Raw genomic sequence first — 25,073 nt, 5'->3', positions numbered from 1 at the left:
AAACATAATCGGGGCGAACCGGGATTCGAATCCACAATCATAGGTTTCTGGCGCGTCCAAGGGACGCAACTCTGCACAGCGAATCGCGGCGCTTTAGACGACTCGGCCACACGTGCCCCCAACTGGAAGAGGGCACTGATGTAAGGACAAGCTACTGATGAGTGATACCCTAAATTAGATACGTTTGGCCATCATTGATAGGTGACAAGATGGGTATCACTGATGGGTAATATTCTGGATAGTCTTAGGTATCACCGATAGGTGATAAGATATTCTGGATATGCTTGGGTGTCATTGAAAATGATGAACATGCCAGGATCGTCGACTTTGTTCACCACAGAGTCATATAATATTTGATTCTTTGAATCTCTTGTCGGTGGAACTTTCATTTGTTCAGCCCCTTTACAGTACATCCCCGTGAGGACCCGGGCCAGGAACATTTGTTTGTGACCCTGCCCGTCTGGTTCAGCATACTGGTCCATGTCAGAGTAAGAAGCATCGACAGCAAAGTACACGCCCTTTCCATAAGCGGTCGCTGAAAATGTGTGAAAAAACATAAATGATAATTTATTAAATGTAATGACAGCGACAAAATCCTGCAAATTATTTAGCTTACTTGAAATTAAAGACGTACGTTCAAACAAAAAGTAATAATAATAATGAGACCATTTGTATGGCGCCAAACTCCATACTGGCTCGTGTGCTCATGACGCTTACATTATCACCCCAGTCAATGGATCAGTGAGCACTAGTTTTTTCATTCTTAGCTCATAATTCTTATATTTCAAAATGAAATGAAGTTCTATCTCTAATGGAAAACATTGTCTATCTGGTCCGATGATACTTCATAATTCATGATCTCAGCTATCCATATCCATCTTCCCGAGGCAAGCGAGTTAACTGACTATAAAAGTCCAGTTTCCACCCTTGCCGAACTAGGCTGGTATTATGGAGTTACATTTTGGCTGGACTAACGAGTCTATGCATAGTCCAATCAAAATCGCGCACCGAAATCGAAATCCGGTTCGTAAATAGTCATGCAGATTTCGGTCGACTGCAGGATTTGCAAAGCATGTGCACCGCTAACTCGTTGTCAACAGATATTTTCTAAATCTTTTCATGCTTTTAATCAAGGTACTCACGTGATTTGATGCACTTCGCGATGTAAGACTCGTTTTATCACAATATAGATCTTGATTATCAATCAGATCGTCTTGACTGGGCGCCACCGTTTTGTTTGAAGCAAATGCAAGTGATACGAGAGGTTGAATCTGATTGGTCAATAGGAGAGGCATAGACAGGACATAACTCGTAATAGCCACTGGTGGCGCTACGATCGAGCCCAGGTATTCCAGCCTAGTTCGGCAAGGGTGGAAACTGGACTTTTAAAGTAAGTTAACTCTCTTGCCTCGGGAAGATGATCCATATCATGACCCACGCCTTTGGAGTACATTGAAACACTATCACCCAGGTCACCAACAACCCGATCCATTATGTCACCTCCTACGATAAGCACAGGGTTCGAACCAGGAGTCCGCACAAGCCGAGGAACAAGGCCGTACATATATCAGTAATAACACGAAGTTACCATTTTTTCCACAGTAGCTCCGATTAAAACCATTCTTTGCTATATATGGTACGCCGTCCATGCTTGTACCGTGCCAAAGGACCTTTTCATTGTTGTGTCCTGGATTCTGTTTTTCTAGCCGCTGCTTCATTGCTGCATATTGTCGCCATAGCGATTGAGTCTGAACCCGCTCTATCTGAAAAGATGTGATAATTGAACTTTGACAAAAAGTACAAATACGAAACGCCCCAAATGTAAGCTTTTTATTACGAGGGGCAGCTGAAAAGGTCTTATCCTAACTATGGTGAAGCGTTGGTAGAGTTGGTGGACAATTATTGTTCAACATACTCCCCTTGAAGGTCAACACATTTCTGCCAACGATGCTGGATCCCACTGGTGTAGAAGGCTTCTTTGTGGTTGTGTAAAACACAGCAGGAACGACGTCATCACTATTTGCATGTGTCACCGTTTGGGAGGAGATAAAAATCTGACGGTGCCAAATCTGGAGAATATGAAGGGTGTTTAACGCGTTCAACTGTCTCCCCTTTCTAGTGTCCATCCCGAACAAACCGTTGACGTCCTTTTTACGTTAGTTCCACATTGACTGTCAAAATATTGACAGATGATCATTTATGGAGTTAATAACGTTTCTTGTCGTTTGTTATTCTCTTAAAAATGGTTCCTTATAAACTGTAAATTTATCATTAACTCGTCAATCGAGAATGTTGATTTCGCAAAGCACCATTTTTGTTAGTTGATCAGCTTGAATTCGTCTCGTAGTTTTCAGGAATATTTTTTGTTAAAGTTGATTTTGTATAATATCATATCTAAATGTAGGATAAAGAATTTTCGTGACCCTACAAATTATTTAGCCACGGAGAAAATATATTCTGGATTGAAATACAACACAGCAAGAACAAAATGATGCAGACCATAAGAAAATGCCAACGGTACCTGAAAAACATCTGTTGCGATGACGTCAGAAGATCAAAATGGAGTAGGGGGTCAAACGACAAATTCACAAAGTCAATAACGGGTATGACCACCCTGTACGTGAATCACAGCAGTGCATCGGCGACGCATGGAGTCCATCAAATGGGCATGGAAGGCCTGGGGAATGGCCTGCCATATCCTCCTCAAATTCTGTGCCAAGTCACGGACGTTATCTGGAAGATGTGGAAGACGACGCAGACGGCGCTCCATTTCATCCAACACATGCTCTATTGGGGAGAGATCTGGAAAATTTGCAGGCCAAGCGTGTGAGGACGAGCGTTGTCCTGTTGAAATGTCAATCCCGGGCCATGACGTTGCAGGAAAGGAATGACCACAGGCCTCAGAATCTGAACTCTGTAGCCGACACCGGTGAGACTGCCCTGAACAACCACTAAAGGGGTTCGGTGCCGTGCTGTTATCCCACCCCAAATCATCACAGAGCCACCTCCAAAACTATTACTCTCCACAATACAGTTGCGTGCATAACGTTCCCCCAAACGCCGGTAGACACGTTGGCGCCCGTCACTGTGGGAAATGTTGAACCTCGATTTTTCTGTAAAGACAACATTTCTCCACCATATTCGAGGTTGGCGAACATGATTTCGACACCATCTTAGACGGTTGACTCGATGACGGTGTGTCAGGATGGGACGTATGGCAGGGCGTCGTGGTCGAATCCCGTACTGACGTAAACGATTCCTGACAGTGTTGGGAGGGATACGGCGCAGTCCAGGAATTGTCTGGGACGTCGTTACTGCCGTTTGGAACCTGTGTCGGAGATGTGTAACTCGAATCCATCTGTCCTGTCTTGGCGTCGTAACTCGGGGACGTCCTGAACGTGGGTGGTCGGCAACGTCATTTGTGTTCTGATAACGCCTCACCAATGCCGATATCGTGTTACGATGGCATTGGAAATGTGTTGCCACCTGTTGTTGCCTCGTTGCCGCTCGGATCATTCCAATGGCTTCTTGACGCTGTGCAACTGTCAATCTTGGCCTGATTTGCTTGTGGTATGCTTGTGTCTGCGCCTGAGAAGTTTTGAATTTTTGAATGACCACATATCATGCTTTCCAAAGTAACAGCGAATTTTGAGTTGCATATGCTGTGTACAGCTGCACAGGATGCACGTGCAGTAACACATTGCACGTCCATAGGCCCCCATCAATGACGTCATATCGCATGGCACGTGCATGAGCGTTTGAATGTCTCCAATAATTGCTGTGTTCAAACCTATATTTCATATATGGACGGTGTGCCCTTATATCTATATTTTCTCCGTGCAGTTTCTTTATGTGGCTAGTATATAACACAAAACTACCTCTTAAGTCAAGGGGTGGTGAACCGTCTCTGTGTGTCAGGCAGGCAGAATTTACATTTCAAGGTTAACATTTGTCATGAAATATTTAATTTCCCAGACGAGAACTACACAAAAAGTATACAATGAATAGGATATTCTTGTGACGGGTGAAAATGAGAGAGACTCGATGAGAGAGACATGATATTTCACAAGACACGTGGACTATACTCCATCTGTTACCAACGGCAACAATGATATTCGGTGAATGAACTTTGTGTTACATGTTTGCATCGGTGGCTTTATCTTAACTCGTTAATGACGAAAAACATGGGTGATAAAATAAGTTTTCCCCGGCCTGTTTACTGGTATTTATACTGAATATAAAATTATCAATGCAAGAGAATAACCAGTCCGTTTCGTGCAAAGGGAAAGGGCTGTGAAAACTATATGAATGGACCACTGAAAATCAGTGTCGACACCAGGTGTTCGCAAAAAGTATACAAATGTCCTGTCCCACCAGTAGAACCAGCTATTTACACAGTTTGCATAAAAAGTAAGTATTTATTGCCTGACGCCACACAGCAGAGACCGCGTCCGTGGTCTAATGGTAGAGCGTCCGCCCGGAGAGCGGAAGGTCCGGGGTTCGATCCCCGACCGCGTCATACCAAAAGACGTTAAAGGATGGTACTTGTTGTTACCCTATCTGGCGCTCGGCATTAAGGGGCTAAAACAAGGACGACTCGGAGTCAGTATACTGTGTCTGAGTGGGGTATTCATGTTAAACTGCGGCATTGTATCTCAGTGAGCTAGCACTATAAATCGGCATTAGTCCGGACTAGTACAAGCAGCCACATACACACACATACAAGTGCATGCACGTCGCTATATAAGTGCAATAATCTTGGACGCGACGTTAAACCCTATTTCACCTCACCTCACCACACAGCAGAACAAATGAATTAACCAATGAATGGAATTTTATTAAGAGTGTAAAGCACCTTCCAAGTTGAGGAACAGATGCATTATTTAATTATAATCAGTACCTTAAGGATAGATCTTTTTCTTCCGACACTGCCAATAAATGTCTTCTCTACTTTGGTATATTCGGTGGTTTCTTTGTTGACTTCAAACTGTTCACTTTCTGTGTGCATTGGACACCAGTGCGAAGGTGCATCAAATGCTGAACCTGTGAATTCAATTAAAGTGTGCGTGATGGACATATATCTACTAATAACCACTATTTGTTTTTTTATTGTCAGATGAACTGCAGTCAGTCGTCCTGTTGGTCGCGTATCAACATACTGTCTGGTTCAGATGTGAAAAACAAATAGTTTCAAATCAAAGACAATTTCAATGGCAAGCTGAAGTATGTATATATTACTGATACCTCTTACCTTTGCTTAAATCTTTTCTGATGACACGAACTCTATCTGCACGATTATACAGATCATATTCCTCCATTTTCTTCAAATCAAGAACATACACCTTGCCATCGATGACTGGTAGGCAGAGAGTCGGCTTCTCGTTCACATGAGCATCTTCAATCTTTTGGTTGATGATTACATCATAATCTTGAGTCGCACCTGCGCCTGATAGGTCAGTGTATCCCCACCTCGCGTATGACGAGATTAGTTTTGCCTTCTCATCCTGTTTTTGTTGCAGAAGGATTGCCTTCACAATGGTGTGGACTGCGTCCGTGGCTGCCATCACGTCAGATGTTAGACCCTGTAGTTCAACTTTACCAAACATGTGGTTGTAGTCAACGGAAATACAGTGCTTTGAACTTAGTTTCCGAATTTTATCCTGCTGCAACATACAGACAAATACAAAATAATAAAACAAAGACAACCAAACTGCATACAGAAAGGATTTCTCTTGTTCTGAGGCCATCGTCCTATCCACACTGTATAGTATTACATATGGTTAAGAAATGCCAGTTAAGCGAAACATGAAATTGATTTTTCATTGCGTGGTACAAGCATGTGTTTGTTTGAGTTAAATATCCCCTAAGTTATGCATATGGACTATACATTTAAATGTTAATGAGACCACACAGAGGTGAGAATGGTTTTTCGCCGCTTTTAGAATATATTCCAGCGGTATCACGGCCGGAGACCCCAGAAATAGGCTTCCCACATTGGACCCATTGAACCCGGGTCTTCGACGTGACGAACGAACGCTTTAACCACTAGGCTACCCGACCGCCCCCATTGTAGTGTGATATATGTAGGAGTATTAGTAGTATTTGGTTCATATAGTTTACCTGTCGTGGATTCGCATTTTTCAGCTGGTCATCTGAAATATTTTTTGTTGTAATTGCTTCATTAACAAACGTTTCTAACAGGCTGAAAGCTTTTTCCACGTGCCTGATGTCATCTGAGAACATATGCAGAAAAACCTTGTTTGCAGGCCGGATTCTGTATTCCTCAGTTGCCTCGACTGTAGCTCCTTCCATAGCATCAATATCTGAAGTAGGATAGGATTGGGTGAAATCATTTAGTTATATTTTCTGGAAATATTTATATTAACTATAATAAAGAAATAAACAATGATGGGAAGTTGCTTATAGTACAATAGGGAGCATGAACCAGGAGTGGAGCTTTATGTATGAACAAAGGTGGTTAATTCTTGTATTTACCAAAGATCCTGTTTTTACGGGTTTTTACGGCTGTAATCTTCATCTTTTCTTCGTCGGTCTTCTTTTTCTGTCGTTGGAAGATCTGTAGTAGCTATAGATTAAGGAAGGCAAATAAATTTAAATCCCTCACAATTATGTTATTATATTGTAGTTATTCACCGAAGCTTTGAGTGATTTGTGGTGTGTAACAAAGAATGAATGAATGAAGAAACCGATTTGTTTTACAAAGTTGAAGTTTGTTCTGGTAGTTGTTCAACGCAGTGCAAATATGACCATACGAATATAAACAGAACTTTATCCATATCCTCCGTCGGTTTACCAACATTGTTTTAGTTAGTTGTAGGCAGGTAGATGGTAAATAACAGATATTTACAAACTTACCTTAAATATTGAAGTGTCGTTAAATACGACGATCTTCACTTCCTCCAGAGATGAATCTGGATTGCCTTGGCTAAACCGTTCAACAGTCGCCATCATGGTTTCGGCAACCATAGCATTTGGGTATCCAAGGTTACCAGTACCGAGAGCTGGAAAAGCAATGGTCTTGTGTCCTTCCTGTGAAGCTTCTTGGAGGCAATCTGAGATCACTTCCTGGAGAACCTAATCATAATTGTCCAAAATATAAATGGTCACAAATCCATTTAGGTGGGAACAATTAGATATTTAAGAGAAACTTTGTCCTATCATATGAAACATACGTCTGTACCCCAAAGTACCACATTTCGGCAGAGATAAATCACTTTCATACGATGGTTTACCAGTTGGGGATGTTGAATTTGTGAAACGTTCTCTGATTGGACTATCGACATGTGCAATAGTCCAATCATATTTTGCACAGGAAAGTGGGCTTGATGTAGCAGGGGTGGAAACAAGACTTTGATAAAAAGGCTAGTGACCGCTCTTTCCTCGGGAAGATACATGTGTACATATTATCAAAGCGTAACTTTCGGCAGGTAGGATGGTACGCTATATTGTACGGTAGTTAGTTAATAATGGATCGCAATGGTGTACGCTTACTAACCTACTGAACATGTCATATGCAAAGTGTTTCTTGTTCTGTGTTCAACTTTTGTGACACATCAATTAGGATTGATCGATGCTGATTCGATACTGGTAAACAAAGTACCTGCCATTTGCGACTCACGGGCGGGCAACCCCATTTTAAAGTAAACTACGGTTATAACGAACTCATAGGGACTACTAATTTTATTTCGTTATAACCGTAGTTCGTTGTAAGCATATATACAGCATAACCACAGCAAATAGTCGGGACTAAAAAAGTAAGTTCGTTATATCCGTCAGTTCGTTATAAGCGTGTTCGTTATAACCGTAGTTTACTGTATATATATATATATATATAGCTATGTTGTGGTGTGATACGTGTGGATTATATGGTTCACATCACTTCCTGGTTTGGATTATCATAATCAGTATGCATACGACCTAGGTTTGGTCAAGGGACCTCGTCTAAGTAAATGGGTACTTTTCTATCCAATTTCGAATGGAGGTCGGAGTAAGTCCACGTCAAAAAAATTCCAGGAACTATCATAAAAATGGTAACGTGTACACTTACGAGTGGCCGAGACAGACCGCAACGAGTCCTGTATTCGACCAAGCGATGAAGTATTGTGCTTAGATTTGCATAAGTAAACAGCAGTCAGGGGGTGTGGTTTACGAGATTTACCGACACCGCGATAATATAGAGTCATACCATTCGTTCACTAACCAAGATATTTACTACTCAGTTGTGAAACATGTTTGCCTCTATATACATCAAGGAAAAGTTCAATCAATGTGAAATCGTATTTGTAATTCGAACTTCAATGTGTTATATCGCCACTAGGGATGTCATAAATATGCGTACAATAGCGTAATCCGTATACATGTACATACATACAGCGCAAAAATATCAGGCACCAAAACATTATTATTTTCAGGAATTAAAATGTGTCGTATACCCTGCAACACTGCGTCCCGTCCTTCCATGCTGGGAGACAAGCGTGGTATACGTGTTGACACCAGAGTTTTCCCCCTCCAGTGATGGCAAATTGTCCGGCTGGAATCCCTGTAGGGTACCTGTCCTCACATTCGTGCTGCATTTCCACTCCAGCAGCCTCAAGGATGGACTTGGATAGAGAGCCGTTCCTAAGTTGAAGATCGGGTGACGCGCTGTTCACTATGACGTCAGTCTATTGTCAAAATTAAAATGTATATATCGATATCACAAGTCCTCTTCGACATTTTGAATCAATACCCTACAAACATACATGGCTCTAGTACCAATGTATCTGCAGTGTACCTGATGGGTTACATCCCATTAGTAAGACATCCCATTAGTGAGACACCCATTGTAAGACAGTGGAGTAGGTGGGATTAATTAAACAAACACAGCCAGTCTACCCACTTATCAATGGTCACAGCCCATGATTAGCAGATTAATTAATAAGAGTAGGCCAGTAATTCTGTTTGAATATTCTCAGGAAATAAATGAGTTAGGAGCTAGTAGGAGCTTACTCAAAAAGTTGAGATGCATGTTTTGTTAAAACTTATTTATTACACATATAAATTCCCTCTAGTCTGTGAACATGCACAATCATGGCAGGTTTGCAGCACGTTGAGTTTATTACCAGTAAAAGAGGTACTCCCCAGGTCCCCTTTCAGGGATATCTCCACTACAAGAACAAAGTAAGGCAAACTGGTACTCACTGGCGATGTACCGTTAAGACCTGCATTGGCAAATGTACAACAGTTGGACATTTTGTCAGAAATGTCACTGTACACAACCACCGACCAGAAGACACCAGCAGAATCCAGTTCCTTGGCAGCTTAAGGAAGAGAGCAAGAGAAGAACCAACCACTCCTATGCCAGCCCTCTACAACGACGAGGTCTTGAGACATGATCCGGAGGCCGCAGCTATATTTCCCTCCTTCAGCTCAGTCGGCAGCGCCATGTACAGTCACCGCACACACCATCCCGAAACTCCCTAAAACCAGAGCTGAAGTCGACATTGCAGCACCCTGGAGAGAGACCCATGATGGTGAGCGGTTTCTGCTTTTTGCCGACGGTGAAGAAGACAAGATGCTGGTATTTGCAACTGATGATCAGCTTAGAGTCCTCCAGTCAGCTTCCATTGTCTACATGGATGGTACTTTCTCCGCCTGCCCAGATCTTTGGAATCAGCTTTACATACTGCATGCACGGAAAGGAAGCATTACCTATCCCCTAGTCTACGCATTGATGCCTGATCGTCGGACTACAACTTACCAATGCCTCTTTGCTCAGTTAAGGGTCCACATCCAACATCTACTGAACCAACCATTCAACCCAGAGACATTCCAGGTGGACTTTGAAGTTGCTGCCATTAGAGCCCTCCGGACAGAGTTTCAAGGTTCAGACATCAAGGGGTGTTTCTTCCACTTTACCCAGGCGATTTGGCGGAAGACACAGGAGCTTGGTCTTGCTGTTGGATACAGAGATAACCCCCTTGTGGAACAGTGGATCCGACGAGCTGCTGCCTTGCCTCTGCTGCCTCTTCAACAGGTTCAGGATGCATGGATTGACTCCATGAACCAGTCTCCCGATGTACCGAATGCTGACGTATTCAACGACTACATAGTCACAAACTGGGTGGATTATGAAGCCAGATTTCCTCTTTCACTGTGGAACCATCACCAGACATTCGGCCCAAGTACCAACAACAACCTGGAGGGTTTCCACAGTCGCCTCAATGCATCACTGAATCATCGTCATCCTAATCTCTACAGGTTCATCGAGATCATCAAGAAGATTGAGAAATCTGAGAAGACCAAGCTATCTCAGTTAGACCTAGGTGCAGCGTGTTTACAAGGAGATTGACAATCGACTTTCCAGACTGAAGGATCAGCTATCCCAGGGTGTCAAGACACCACTCCAGTTCTTGGATGCTTTTGGCAAACTTCTGAAGATGGATTAAGGTTGTGTCAGTGTGACAACCTCGATGTGAACTGTGATGTGAACTGTGAAATTAACTTTAACTGCACTCTAAGTGGCGAATATTTTAAAACAATTGATTTAAGGGATGGATGAATTAAAATGTTGAATAAAATAAAGTAAAAGAACGTATCAAGCATCTTGAGTCATTTCGTTTGTCTATAATAAGACAAGTCCATTTTCATGATAGGGGTTAATTACCTGATTAACATGTGCAACCAGGTATGACATTGTTGTTCTAAGGTGTCTCACAACTGGGCTGTCTTACTAATGGGAGGAGACCACCTGATGTACACATATTCTAACATTGAGCATATCGGTATGATATATGAAAATACTAGATATTACTGACGCATGCGTATACACGCGTGGAAACAGTAGCCATGCCTGTTAAACATACCTGTTGCGTCGTAATATCTTCCTCTATGATGACTATTTCAATGGGTGCACTCGACTCAACACCAACCTCGGGCGGTGAATAGTCCCATGGAGAACGTCCTGATTGGTCATGCCTCATGTTCCCTGGCTGATCTGGGAGAGTTTCTGAAATGTCCATAGGGTACTCTGATCTGGGTTCTATCACACACCTCTCATTTGCCCCAATTTGCCGGATCTGTTCACGTCCTTTCTCCGAAAAAAATAATTTGATAATTCCTGGACTATTGAACGTGGTTGTATCGGACACTATCGACGTGGAAAAAGTTATTAGTTTTTCCTTCACAATTTTCAATCCATCTTTAGTTCCCTTCAATGAAAAGTGTTCAGAATCTTTATGAACTTCTACAGAATACCCTTGAAGGGATCTAGCAACTTTGTCTATTTCACTACCCATATACTCTGTGAGGAAACGATGGATTCCTATGGGGAAATTGACAGTGTCTTCATACACAGTTTTGTTTTTGATGATCCTTTCCATCTTTTTTGTCACGTCTTCAATAACAGCGTCCGTGGCAGCTATTACAATACGAGACTTGTCTTCCGCTACGACGATCTCAAAAACGTCCCCCACTGTCCTAGTCAGATCACCACATATATTTTTCCATTCCGGAGATTCTACCAATTGGGTAGCTTCAGAGTCGAGACGTATGACCTGCTCGACGAGACTCTGTGTAAATACATCAGATATATATCTCGATACAGTCTGTGACGTACTGTATACTCTGACCTCGCTGTTTCTTGTCTCAAACATTCCGTTGATATTTTCCAGTTTCTTCTCAATGTACTGTTCAACGCATCTCTTTTGAACAAGCATCAGCTGTACCTGAGACAGATTAGGTAAAGGTTCATTTCTGAAAATGTGCATCGTATTCCGCAGATCTTTACATGCAGATTCCACGTCACACAAAACCCCGGAAAATGTTATCTTCTTGTTTAAATCAAACTCAATTTTCAGATTTTGATATTTCCTGGACATGTCGCTGTCAAAATTCACTTTTTTCAGTAAACGCAACTGCCACAACTTTACTGTTTTCGTCTGAGTGGTTTGCTCTGTTCTATACCTATGAGCGTTCTGTGCTTTTTGAATAATATCTTTCAGCTCTTCCATCAACTTTTCTGTGATGACCTTGTGGCCAACCACAACTATAAGACCTGTCTCAGGATAAGAGTGTACAACTGCTTCATCCGGGTTGGGAATTTGTAGGTCGCCAATGGCTGTAATTACGTTGCTCCGAATTTCAAGGGGTACAAATATTTGTTCATTGACAAGTGAACTAAAAAATTGTTGACACTGCCTTCTAACATCAACTTCCCATGAATCAGCTCTATGCTTTGCATCAGGAACATCTTTGGTAAGGCAACATTTCAGGATAACAGAATTTTCAGCTCCAAATTCGACCGTCGTATAAATATCCTGCAACTGCCTCTCAAGATCCAGCAGATTCCGTACGGAATCTTTGATGAAACGTATCTTCTGTGGATCTAGGTCTTGGAGGGAGAATGGGGGTGGTACCTTCAGCCATTCGGTGCAGAGGGACGTATAAAATGTCACCCCTCCAATCTTGTGAGATTTTTGCAACAGCTCAGGCTTCACTGAAAAACAGTAGTGAGTGAGTGAGTTGGGTTTAACGCCGCCTTTAACAGGATTCCAGTTATGGCACGGCGTGTCAGCTTAAAGCCCGAAGTGATGCAGGTCTCAGACGTTTACCACTTCGGTGAAACCCACGAGCGCGGGTATGGTGCTGACAAACCTAGAAACATAATCGGGGCGAACCGGGATTCGAACCCACAATCATGGGTTTCTGGCGTGCCCAAGGGACGCAACTCTGCACAGCGAATTGCGGCGCCTTAGACGACTGCGCCACCCCTGAAAAACAGTAATGTTAAATTATAATGATATACTAAGTATATATTAAACCGAGTTATTTTTTTAATATGTCAACATTCAAAAGGGATTTATGTCACAAATGTATTTTGTTTAAAATTTGGTAACCAAGGATACATATGCTCTTTCACGATATTATAAATAAAATACAGCACCACTACAGGTATTATTATCAGATCTGAACCAGATAGGTGATCAACGATCCAAAACCTCGTCATCCAATGGCAAACCAGGAAAATGTGACAGTTGGTTCTACCAATGTCCAACACGGATCTATCAATCGTATGGTGAGGACTTTGTGCGTCGATACCGTACTGGGCACTGTTGGTTTATACTAATAGTTGCGTAAATATGACCATGATTAATCCCCTAAATAAACCCTTGCGATACATTTATTGTTTGACTATGTGAACTATCATAAAGCTTCATATATAGGAGGGGGCGGTCGGGTAGCCTAGTGGTTAAAGTGTTAGCTCGTCACACTGAAGACCCGGGTTCGATACCCGACATGGGTACAATGTGTGAAGCCCATTTCTGGTGTTCCCCGCCGTGATATTGCTGGAATATTGCTAAAAGTGGCGTAAAACCATACTCACTCACTCATATATAGGATCTCTCCACCCATGAACACGTGTTTTTTTATGTAAAATATCTCCATAAATTATTATATGTGCCCCAATAACTGTTGCTTAATTGCCAAGATTCAGGTACATCGATAACCTGATATCGTTCAATGATGGTCAAATAGCTATTTCCCCTAAATTGATTTACCCACCTGCACTAGAAAGGAACTAAAAACGGCGTCATCTGTTTCATATTTAGATCATACATAACCCCACACTGTCAATTTTGTTTTGCTAGGTTTGCTGTTGTATCTACATAAATTTGGTATCACTCATGACTAACACTGCGTTCATATTTCAACTCGGACCGGAAGGTATTCAACAAAATTGAAGTGCAGCAATAATAGTAACATTTACTCAACATAAGTAGAAGAGAAAAATCTGTATATGTATTTGATTTGTTTGTCTGTTTGTTGGTTGTTTAACGCGCACTCAGTCATATGACGGCGGTCTGTATATATTCGATTGGACCAGACAATCCAGTGATTGCCATCACGTGCAAGTTGATGAAGACCGATTCTAACCCTGAATCTTCACAGGACACACACACACACACACACACACACACACACACACACACACACACACACACACAATGAATGTAAACATTCGCACTACTTTTATTACTGCGGAATGTCGGGGAATCCCAATATTACAGTCGAGGGAATTCCCTTTCTGCTCAAGTTTATCGTCGTGCACTGGACATTTAGCGACATTCATGCATATTCATTGTCCAAACTACCCTTTGAGACCGAAGGCCGAGAAGGAATGAAACAGCAAACGTGCAGGCTCGCTCGCCTGTTTTTTTCCGCTCGCTTCAGTTCCACAACTTTCATGTCTTCGGGTGTCATTTATAACTAGCATTTTTCCAACTGTGTTTGCACGTTTTCAGGGAACTAATGTTTGATTCTGCCGATAACTGACCATGTCATTTGAAACAGTCGCCTTCTCTCGGACATATTTATTTCGGCTCGTTATAGTCTGACTGTTGCAGTTCTTCTCGCCTCTTGCCTTGATTGACAGGTCCAATGAACATTGTTTTGATTCTGCTCTTGGTTGATTGGCCACTGACTGTGTAGGCGTGTCAAGTTATGTGCATAAATTAAACGATCACATGATTCATGTCACGCCACAGTATGTATTCCTGCGCCTGGAATGTTTATCAATCTCGTCATTTTTGTCTGTTGTGATATATACAACTGTTTTTAGTTAAACCAGTTTAGATAAAACATGTTTTACGTTGTCGAATTCAATTATAAGCATTGTCTTTGAATTCCTTTCGGTTCATTGACGTATGAATCGAACAACCGATGTGCAAACTTTTGTAAAAATTTGCTAAAAGTTTGCACATTGGTTTTTCAATTCATACCTCAATGAACCGAACAAAATGTGTCAATCCTTAAACACATCCATCCATCTTTCCATCCATCCATCCATACACACCACACACATGCCCACACCCACACCCACACACACACACACACACACACACACACACACACACACACATGCATACTTACATATCACTGAAACACGACCATTCATGTACCGATGCATGATACAATGTCGACCACCTGTAGATGGGTATTGCAGCACCTATATCACTGAAACACGACCATTCATGTACCGATCATGTCATGGCCGTCGTTGATCATTGCATGATACAATGTCGACCACCTGTAGATGGGTATTGCAGCACCTATATCACTGAAACACGACCATCCATGTACCGATCATGTCACGATCGTCGTGGATCACTGCATGATACAATGTCGACCAACTGTAGATGGATATTGCAGCACCTATATCACTGAAACACGACCATTCATGTACCGATCATGTCATGGCCGTCGTGGATCATTGCATGATACAATGTCGACCACCTGTAGATGGGTATTGCAGCACCTATATCACTGAAACACGACCATTCATGTACCGATCATGTCATGACCGTCGTGGATCATTGCATGATACAATGTCGACCACCTGTAGATGGGTATTGCAGCACCTATATCACTGAAACACAACCATCCATGTACCGATCATGTCATGACCGTCTAGGATCATTGCATGATACAATGTCGACCACCTGTAGATGGGTATTGCAGCACCTATATCACTGAAACACGACCATTCATGTACCGATCATATCACGACCGTCGTGGATCATTGCATGATACAATGTCGACCACCTGTAGATGGGTATTGCAGCACCTATATCACTGAAACACGACCATTCATGTACCGATCATGTCATGACCGTCGTGGATCATTGCATGATACAATGTCGACCACCAGTAGATGGGTATTGCAGCACCTATATCACTGAAACACGACCATCCATGTACCGGTCATGTCACGACCGTCGTGGATCATTGCATGATACAATGTCGACCACCAGTAGATGGATATTGCAGCACCTATATCACTGAAACACGACCATCCATGTACCGATCATGTCATGACTGTCGGTGGATCATTGCATGATACAATGTCGACCACCTGTAGATGGGTATTGCGGCACCTATATCACTGAAACACGACCTTTCATGTACCGATCATGCCATGGCCGTCGTTGATCATTGCATGATACAATGTCGACCACCTGTAGATGGGTATTGCAGCACCTATATCACTGAAACACGACCATCAATGTACCGATCATGTCACGATCGTCGTGGATCATTGCATGATACAATGTCGACCACCTGTAGATGGGTATTGCAGCACCTATATCACTGAAACACGACCATCCATGTACCGATCATGTCACGATCGTCGTGGATCATTGCATGATACAATGTCGACCACCTGTAGATGGATATTGCAGCACCTATATCACTGAAACACGACCATTCATGTACCGATCATGTCATGACCGTCGTAGATCATTGCATGATACAATGTCGACCACCTGTAGATGGGTATTGCAGCACCTATATCACTGAAACACGACCATTCATGTACCGATCATGTCATGGCCGTCGTGGATCATTGCATGATACAATGTCGACCACCTGTAGATGGGTATTGCAGCACCTATATCACTGAAACACGACCATCCATGTACCGATCGTGTCACGACCGTCGTGGATCATTGCATGATACAATGTCGACCACCTGTAGATGGGTATTGCAGCACCTATATCACTGAAACACGACCATCCATGTACCGATCATGTCACGACCGTCTAGGATCATTGCATGATACAATGTCGACCACCTGTAGATGGATATTGCAGCACCTATATCACTGAAACACGACCATCCATGTACCGATCATGTCATGGCTGTCGGTGGATCATTGCATGATAGAATGTCGACCACCTGTAGATGGGTATTGCAGCACCTATATCACTGAAACACGACCATTCATGTACCGATCATGTCATGGCCGTCGTTGATCATTGCATGATACAATGTCGACCACCTGTAGATGGGTATTGCAGCACCTATATCACTGAAACACGACCATCCATGTACCGATCATGTCACGATCGTCGTGGATCATTGCATGATACAATGTCGACCACCTGTAGATGGGTATTGCAGCACCTATATCACTGAAACACGACCATCCATGTACCGATCATGTCACGACCGTCGTGGATCATTGCATGATACAATGTCGACCACCTGTAGATGGGTATTGCAGCACCTATATCACTGAAACACGACCATTCATGTACCGATCATGTCATGACCGTCGTGGATCATTGCATGATACAATGTCGACCACCTGTGGATGGGTATTGCAGCACTTATATCACTGAAACACGACCATCCATGTACCGATCATGTCACGACCGTCGTGGATCATTGCATGATAAAATGTCGACCACCAGTAGATGGATATTGCAGCACCTATATCACTGAAACACGACCATCCATGTACCGATCATGTCATGACTGTCGGTGGATCATTGCATGATACAATGTCGACCACCTGTAGATGGGTATTGCAGCACCTATATCACTGAAACACGACCATTCATGTACCGATCATGTCATGGAAGTCGTTGATCATTGCATGATACAATGTCGACCACCTGTAGATGGGTATTGCAGCACCTATATCACTGAAACACGACCATCCATGTACCGATCATGTCACGATCGTCGTTGATCATTGCATGATACAATGTCGACCAACTGTAGATGGATATTGCAGCACCTATATCACTGAAAAACACGACCATTCATGTACCGATCATGTCATGACCGTCGTAGATCATTGCATGATTCAATGTCGACCACCTGTAGATGGATATTGCAGCACCTATATCACTGAAACACGACCATTCATGTACCGATCATGTCATGGCCGTCGTGGATCATTGCATGATACAATGTCGACCACCTGTAGATGGGTATTGCAGCACCTATATCACTGAAACACGACCATTCATGTACCGATCATGTCATGACCGTCGTGGATCATTGCATGATACAATGTCGACCACCTGTAGATGGGTATTGCAGCACCTATATCACTGAAACACGACCATCCATGTACCGATCATGTCACGACCGTCGTTGATCATTGCATGATACAATGTCGACCACCTGTAGATGGGTATTGCAGCACCTATATCACTGAAACACGACCATTCATGTACCGATCATGTCATGGCCGTCGTTGATCATTGCATGATACAATGTCGACCACCTGTAGATGGGTATTGCAGCACCTATATCACTGAAACACGACCATCCATGTACCGATCATGTCACGATCGTCGTGGATCATTGCATGATACAATGTCGACCAACTGTAGATGGATATTGCAGCACCTATATCACTGAAACACGACCAATTATGTACCGATCATGTCATGACCGTCGTAGATCATTGCATGATACAATGTCGACCACCTGTAGATGGGTATTGCAGCACCTATATCACTGAAACACGACCATTCATGTACCGATCATGTCATGGCCGTCGTGGATCATTGCATGATACAATGTCGACCACCTGTAGATGGGTATTGCAGCACCTATATCACTGAAACACGACCATTCATGTACCGCTCATGTCATGACCGTCTAGGATCATTGCATGATACAATGTCGACCACCTGTAGATGGGTATTGCAGCACCTATATCACTGAAACACGACCATCCATGTACCGATCATGTCACGATCGTCGTGGATCATTGCATGATACAATGTCGACCACCTGTAGATGGGTATTGCAGCACCTATATCACTGAAACACGACCATTCATGTACCGATCATGTCATGGCCGTCGTTGATCATTGCATGATACAATGTCGACCACCTGTAGATGGGTATTGCAGCACCTATATCACTGAAACACGACCATCCATGTACCGATCATTTCACGATCGTCGTGGATCATTGCATGATACAATGTCGACCAACTGTAGATGGATATTGCAGCACCTATATCACTGAAACACGACCAATTATGTACCGATCATGTCATGACCGTCGTAGATCATTGCATGATACAATGTCGACCACCTGTAGATGGGTATTGCAGCACTTATATCACTGAAACACGACCATTCATGTACCGATCATGTCATGGCCGTCGTGGATCATTGCATGATACAATGTCGACCACCTGTAGATGGGTATTGCAGCACCTATATCACTGAAACACGACCATCCACGTGCCGATCATGTCACGACCGTCGTTGATCATTGCATGATACAATGTCGACCACCTGTAGATGGGTATTGCAGCACCTATATCACTGAAACACGACCATCCATGTACCGATCATGTCACGACCGTCGTGGATCATTGCATGATACAATGTCGACCACCTGTAGATGGGTATTGCAGCACCTATATCACTGAAACACGACCATTCATGTACCGATCATGTCATGACCGTCGTGGATCATTGCATGATACAATGTCGACCACCTGTAGATGGGTATTGCAGCACTTATATCACTGAAACACGACCATCCATGTACCGATCATGTCACGACCGTCGTGGATCATTGCATGATAAAATGTCGACCACCAGTAGATGGATATTGCAGCACCTATATCACTGAAACACGACCATCCATGTACCGATCATGTCATGACTGTCGGTGGATCATTGCATGATACAATGTCGACCACCTGTAGATGGGTATTGCAGCACCTATATCACTGAAACACGACCATTCATGTACCGATCATGTCATGGCCGTCGTTGATCATTGCATGATACAATGTCGACCACCTGTAGATGGGTATTGCAGCACCTATATCACTGAAACACGACCATCCATGTACCGATCATGTCACGATCGTCGTGGATCATTGCATGATACAATGTCGACCAACTGTAGATGGATATTGCAGCACCTATATCACTGAAACACGACCATTCATGTACCGATCATGTCATGGCCGTCGTGGATCATTGCATGATACAATGTCGACCACCTGTAGATGGGTATTGCAGCACCTATATCACTGAAACACGACCATTCATGTACCGATCATGTCATGACCGTCGTGGATCATTGCATGATACAATGTCGACCACCTGTAGATGGGTATTGCAGCACCTATATCACTGAAACACGACCATCCATGTACCGATCATGTCATGGCCGTCGTGGATCATTGCATGATACAATGTCGACCACCTGTAGATGGGTATTGCAGCACCTATATCACTGAAACACGACCATCCATGTACCGATCATGTCACGACCGTCGTGGATCATTGCATGATACAATGTCGACCACCTGTAGATGGGTATTGCAGCACCTATATCACTGAAACACGACCATTCATGTACCGATCATGTCATGGCCGTCGTTGATCATTGCATGATACAATGTCGACCACCTGTAGATGGGTATTGCAGCACCTATATCACTGAAACACGACCATCCATGTACCGATCATGTCACGATCGTCGTGGATCATTGCATGATACAATGTCGACCAACTGTAGATGGATATTGCAGCACCTATATCACTGAAACACGACCAATTATGTACCGATCATGTCATGACCGTCGTAGATCATTGCATGATACAATGTCGACCACCTGTAGATGGGTATTGCAGCACCTATATCACTGAAACACGACCATTCATGTACCGATCATGTCATGGCCGTCGTGGATCATTGCATGATACAATGTCGACCACCAGTAGATGGGTATTGCAGCACCTATATCACTGAAACACGACCATCCATGTACCGATCATGTCACGACCGTCGTTGATCATTGCATGATACAATGTCGACCACCTGTAGATGGGTATTGCAGCACCTATATCACTGAAACACGACCATTCATGTACCGATCATGTCATGACCGTCGTAGATCATTGCATGATACAATGTCGACCACCTGTAGATGGGTATTGCAGCACCTATATCACTGAAACACGACCATCCATGTACCGATCATGTCACGACCGTCGTGGATCATTGCATGATACAATGTCGACCACCTGTAGATGGGTATTGCAGCACCTATATCACTGAAACACGACCATTCATGTACCGATCATGTCATGGCCGTCGTTGATCATTGCATGATACAATGTCGACCACCTGTAGATGGGTATTGCAGCACCTATATCACTGAAACACGACCATCCATGTACCGATCATTTCACGATCGTCGTGGATCATTGCATGATACAATGTCGACCAACTGTAGATGGATATTGCAGCACCTATATCACTGAAACACGACCAATTATGTACCGATCATGTCATGACCGTCGTAGATCATTGCATGATACAATGTCGACCACCTGTATATGGGTATTGCAGCACTTATATCACTGAAACACGACCATTCATGTACCGATCATGTCATGGCCGTCGTGGATCATTGCATGATACAATGTCGACCACCTGTAGATGGGTATTGCAGCACCTATATCACTGAAACACGACCATCCACGTACCGATCATGTCACGACCGTCGTGGATCATTGCATGATACAATGTCGACCACCTGTAGATGGGTATTGCAGCACCTATATCACTGAAACACGACCATTCATGTACCGATCATGTCATGACCGTCGTGGATCATTGCATGATACAATGTCGACCACCTGTAAATGGGTATTGCAGCACCTATATCACTGAAACACGACCATCCATGTACCGATCATGTCACGACCGTCGTTGATCATTGCATGATACAATGTCGACCACCTGTAGATGGGTATTGCAGCACCTATATCACTGAAACACGACCATTCATGTACCGATCATGTCATGACCGTCGTGGATCATTGCATGATACAATGTCGACCACCTGTAGATCGGTATTGCAGCACCTATATCACTGAAACACGACCATTCATGTACCGATCATGTCACGACCGTCGTGGATCATTGCATGATACAATGTCGACCACCAGTAGATGGATATTGCAGCACCTATATCACTGAAACACGACCATCCATGTACCGATCATGTCATGACTGTCGGTGGATCATTGCATGATACAATGTCGACCACCTGTAGATGGGTATTGCAGCACCTATATCACTGAAACACGACCATTCATGTACCGATCATGTCATGGCCGTCGTTGATCATTGCATGATACAATGTCGACCACCTGTAGATGGGTATTGCAGCACCTATATCACTGAAACACGACCATTCATGTACCGATCATGTCATGGCCGTCGTGGATCATTGCATGATACAATGTCGACCACCTGTAGATGGGTATTGCAGCACCTACATCACTGAAACACGACCATTCATGTACCGATCATGTCATGGCCGTCGTTGATCATTGCATGATACAATGTCGACCACCAGTAGATGGATATTGCAGCACCTATATCACTGAAACACGACCATCCATGTACCGATCATGTCATGACTGTCGGTGGATCATTGCATGATACAATGTCGACCACCTGTAGATGGGTATTGCAGCACCTATATCACTGAAACACGACCATCCATATACCGATCATGTCACGACCGTCTAGGATCATTGCATGATACAATGTCGACCACCTGTAGATGGATATTGTAGCACCTATATCACTGAAACACGACCATCCATGTACCGATCATGTCATGACTGTCGGTGGATCATTGCATGATACAATGTCGACCACCTGTAGATGGGTATTGCAGCACCTATATCACTGAAACACGACCATTCATGTACCGATCATGTCATGGCCGTCGTTGATCATTGCATGATACAATGTCGACCACCAGTAGATGGGTATTGCAGCACCTATATCACTGAAACACGACCATTCATGTACCGATCATGTCATGATCGTCGTGGATCATTGCATGATACAATGTCGACCACCTGTAGATGGGTATTGCAGCACCTATATCACTGAAACACGACCATCCATGTACCGATCATGTCACGATCGTCGTGGATCATTGCATGATACAATGTCGACCAACTGTAGATGGATATTGCAGCACCTATATCACTGAAACACGACCAATTATGTACCGATCATGTCATGACCTTCGTAGATCATTGCATGATACAATGTCGACCACCTGTAGATGGGTATTGCAGCACCTATATCACTGAAACACGACCATTCATGTACCGATCATGTCATGGCCGTCGTGGATCATTGCATGATACAATGTCGACCACCTGTAGATGGGTATTGCAGCACCTATATCACTGAAACACGACCATTCATGTACCGATCATGTCATGGCCGTCGTGGATCATTCCATGATACAATGTCGACCACCTGGAGATGGGTATTGCAGCACCTATATCACTGAAACACGACCATCCATGTACCGATCATGTCACGATCGTCATGGATCATTGCATGATACAATGTCGACCACCTGTAGATGGATATTGCAGCACCTATATCACTGAAACACGACCATCCATGTACCGATCATGTCATGACTGTCGGTGGATCATTGCTTGATACAATGTCGACCACCTGTAGATGGGTATTGCAGCACCTATATCACTGAAACACGACCATTCATGTATCGATCATGTCATGGCCGTCGTTGATCATTGCATGATACAATGTCGACCACCTGTAGATGGGTATTGCAGCACCTATATCACTGAAACACGACCATCCATGTACCGATCATGTCACGATCGTCGTGGATCATTGCATGATACAATGTCGACCACCTGTAGATTGGTATTGCAGCACCTATATCACTGAAACACGACCATCCATGTACCGATCATGTCACGATCGTCGTGGATCATTGCATGATACAATGTCGACCACCTGTAGATGGGTATTGCAGCACCTATATCACTGAAACACGACCATTCATGTACCGATCATGTCATGACCGTCGTGGATCATTGCATGATACAATGTCGACCACCTGTAGATAGGTATTGCAGCACCTATATCACTGAAACACGACCATTCATGTACCGATCATGTCATGGCCGTCGTGGATCATTGCATGATACAATGTCGACCACCTGTAGATGGGTATTGCAGCACCTATATCACTAAAACACGACCATCCATGTACCGATCATGTCACGATCGTCGTGGATCATTGCATGATACAATGTCGACCACCTGTAGATGGGTATTGCAGCACCTATATCACTGAAACACGACCATTCATGTACCGATCTTGTCATGACTGTCGGTGGATCATTGCATGATACAATGTCGACCACCTGTAGATGGGTATTGCAGCACCTATATCACTGAAACACGACCATTCATGTACCGATCATGTCATGACTGTCGGTGGATCATTGCATGATACAATGTCGACCTGTCCAGAACTTACACTTTGGTCCTTTGAAATGTACCAAGGCTGTTTCCTCATTCCTGTTCATGTCGACTCTAGTTACTTCCAATCCCTCACTTTTACGCCATTTCTTAAAATACAGCATCAGAGCTCCTCCGGTGATTGAGGTGAGGATACGTGTTGTCTTGATCACGGAAGACTCTTCCATTGTTCCCTTTAACACAGGATAAAGAAAAGTAAGGTTTGTAATCGAAAAAATGTGCTGAGTTGTCCCCCTTAGTCCCACAGTGCCATTCTGGCACCCGCTCAAATAGATTTGATTACAGTCTCGTGTAGCTTATAGAAGTCACTTCAAAGGTAACTAATACTGTTATTGCTGTATCGTATATCTGATTGAAATATATGTATCATGATAGATCTGTCCTGCTACACATTAAGAAACTCCAAAATACCTATTTTTGCTTCCATGGAAATGTGACATACAGTTAACTACGGTTATAACGAACTCAAAGGGACCACTAGTTTAAATTCGTTATAACCGTAGTTCGTTATATGCATATATACAACATCTATACAGCAAATGGCCGGGACCAAAAAATAAGTTCGTAATATCCGTCAGTTCGTTATAAGCGTGTTCGTTATAAACGTTGTTTACTGTACTAGCATTGTACTCCAGTATACGTGATCTATCTTGCTGTGGTAATCTATTAGTGCCTGTTGGTCAACAAATTGTCATACTGCTGTTGGTCTGTAATCGTGACAGAAGATAGGTAGAAGATGTTTTTTGTCATCCAAGGAAAAAGGTTTAACAACACTGGATTAAACAGATTTCATTCCAGGGCCCACTTGCGATCTTAGCGCTAAGATGATTGTAACTCCCATGCTTTAACATAGGCTTACAATAGTCGCAGCGCTAAGATAGCTTTGTGCAAGTGG

At 43.3% G+C, this 25,073-nt stretch overlaps 1 protein-coding gene across 2 annotated transcripts; it reads right to left on the bottom strand.

Moving 5' to 3' along the window:
• On the bottom strand, nucleotides 1–24,371 carry LOC124121154 (protein mono-ADP-ribosyltransferase PARP14-like). Of its 2 annotated transcripts, none has more exons than XM_048382968.1 (10): nucleotides 24,177–24,371; nucleotides 10,866–12,496; nucleotides 8,454–8,684; nucleotides 6,877–7,095; nucleotides 6,496–6,586; nucleotides 6,121–6,323; nucleotides 5,252–5,663; nucleotides 4,901–5,043; nucleotides 1,589–1,763; nucleotides 1–535 (listed from the first exon to the last, which is right to left on the bottom strand). In XM_048382968.1, the coding sequence occupies exons 1-10, from the start codon at nucleotides 24,343–24,345 to the stop codon at nucleotides 252–254; spliced, it is 3,558 nt and encodes a 1,185-aa protein (XP_048238925.1). In that variant the 5' UTR covers nucleotides 24,346–24,371; the 3' UTR covers nucleotides 1–251. The 2 variants fall into 2 exon arrangements, with proteins under 2 accessions (XP_048238925.1, XP_048238926.1); XM_048382969.1 differs by having other exon boundaries at nucleotides 5,252–5,660.
• Nucleotides 24,372–25,073: the final 702 nt, after the last annotated feature.

Source organism: Haliotis rufescens, unplaced genomic scaffold (genome assembly GCF_023055435.1).
Source record: "Haliotis rufescens isolate VD_foot unplaced genomic scaffold, xgHalRufe1.0.p SCAF_423, whole genome shotgun sequence".
NCBI lineage: Eukaryota > Metazoa > Mollusca > Gastropoda > Lepetellida > Haliotidae > Haliotis > Haliotis rufescens.
The sequence above is the reverse complement of the archived record's forward strand: the minus strand, read 5'-3'. Positions and strand labels throughout refer to the sequence as shown.

What these genes read in the sequence shown, in the direction of transcription:
- LOC124121154 (XM_048382968.1), bottom strand. Translation starts at nt 24,345, where the DNA reads ATGGAAGAGTCTTCCGTGATCAAGACAACACGTATCCTCACCTCAATC. An exon ending in ACGGGACGCAGTGTTGCAGG is followed by an intron (nt 7,096 to 8,453) that starts GTATACGACACA and finishes AATTATGATTAG; the next exon opens with GTTCTCCAGGAAGTGATCTC. An exon ending in AAAATGCGAATCCACGACAG is followed by an intron (nt 5,664 to 6,120) that starts GTAAACTATATG and finishes TGTATGTTGCAG; the next exon opens with CAGGATAAAATTCGGAAACT.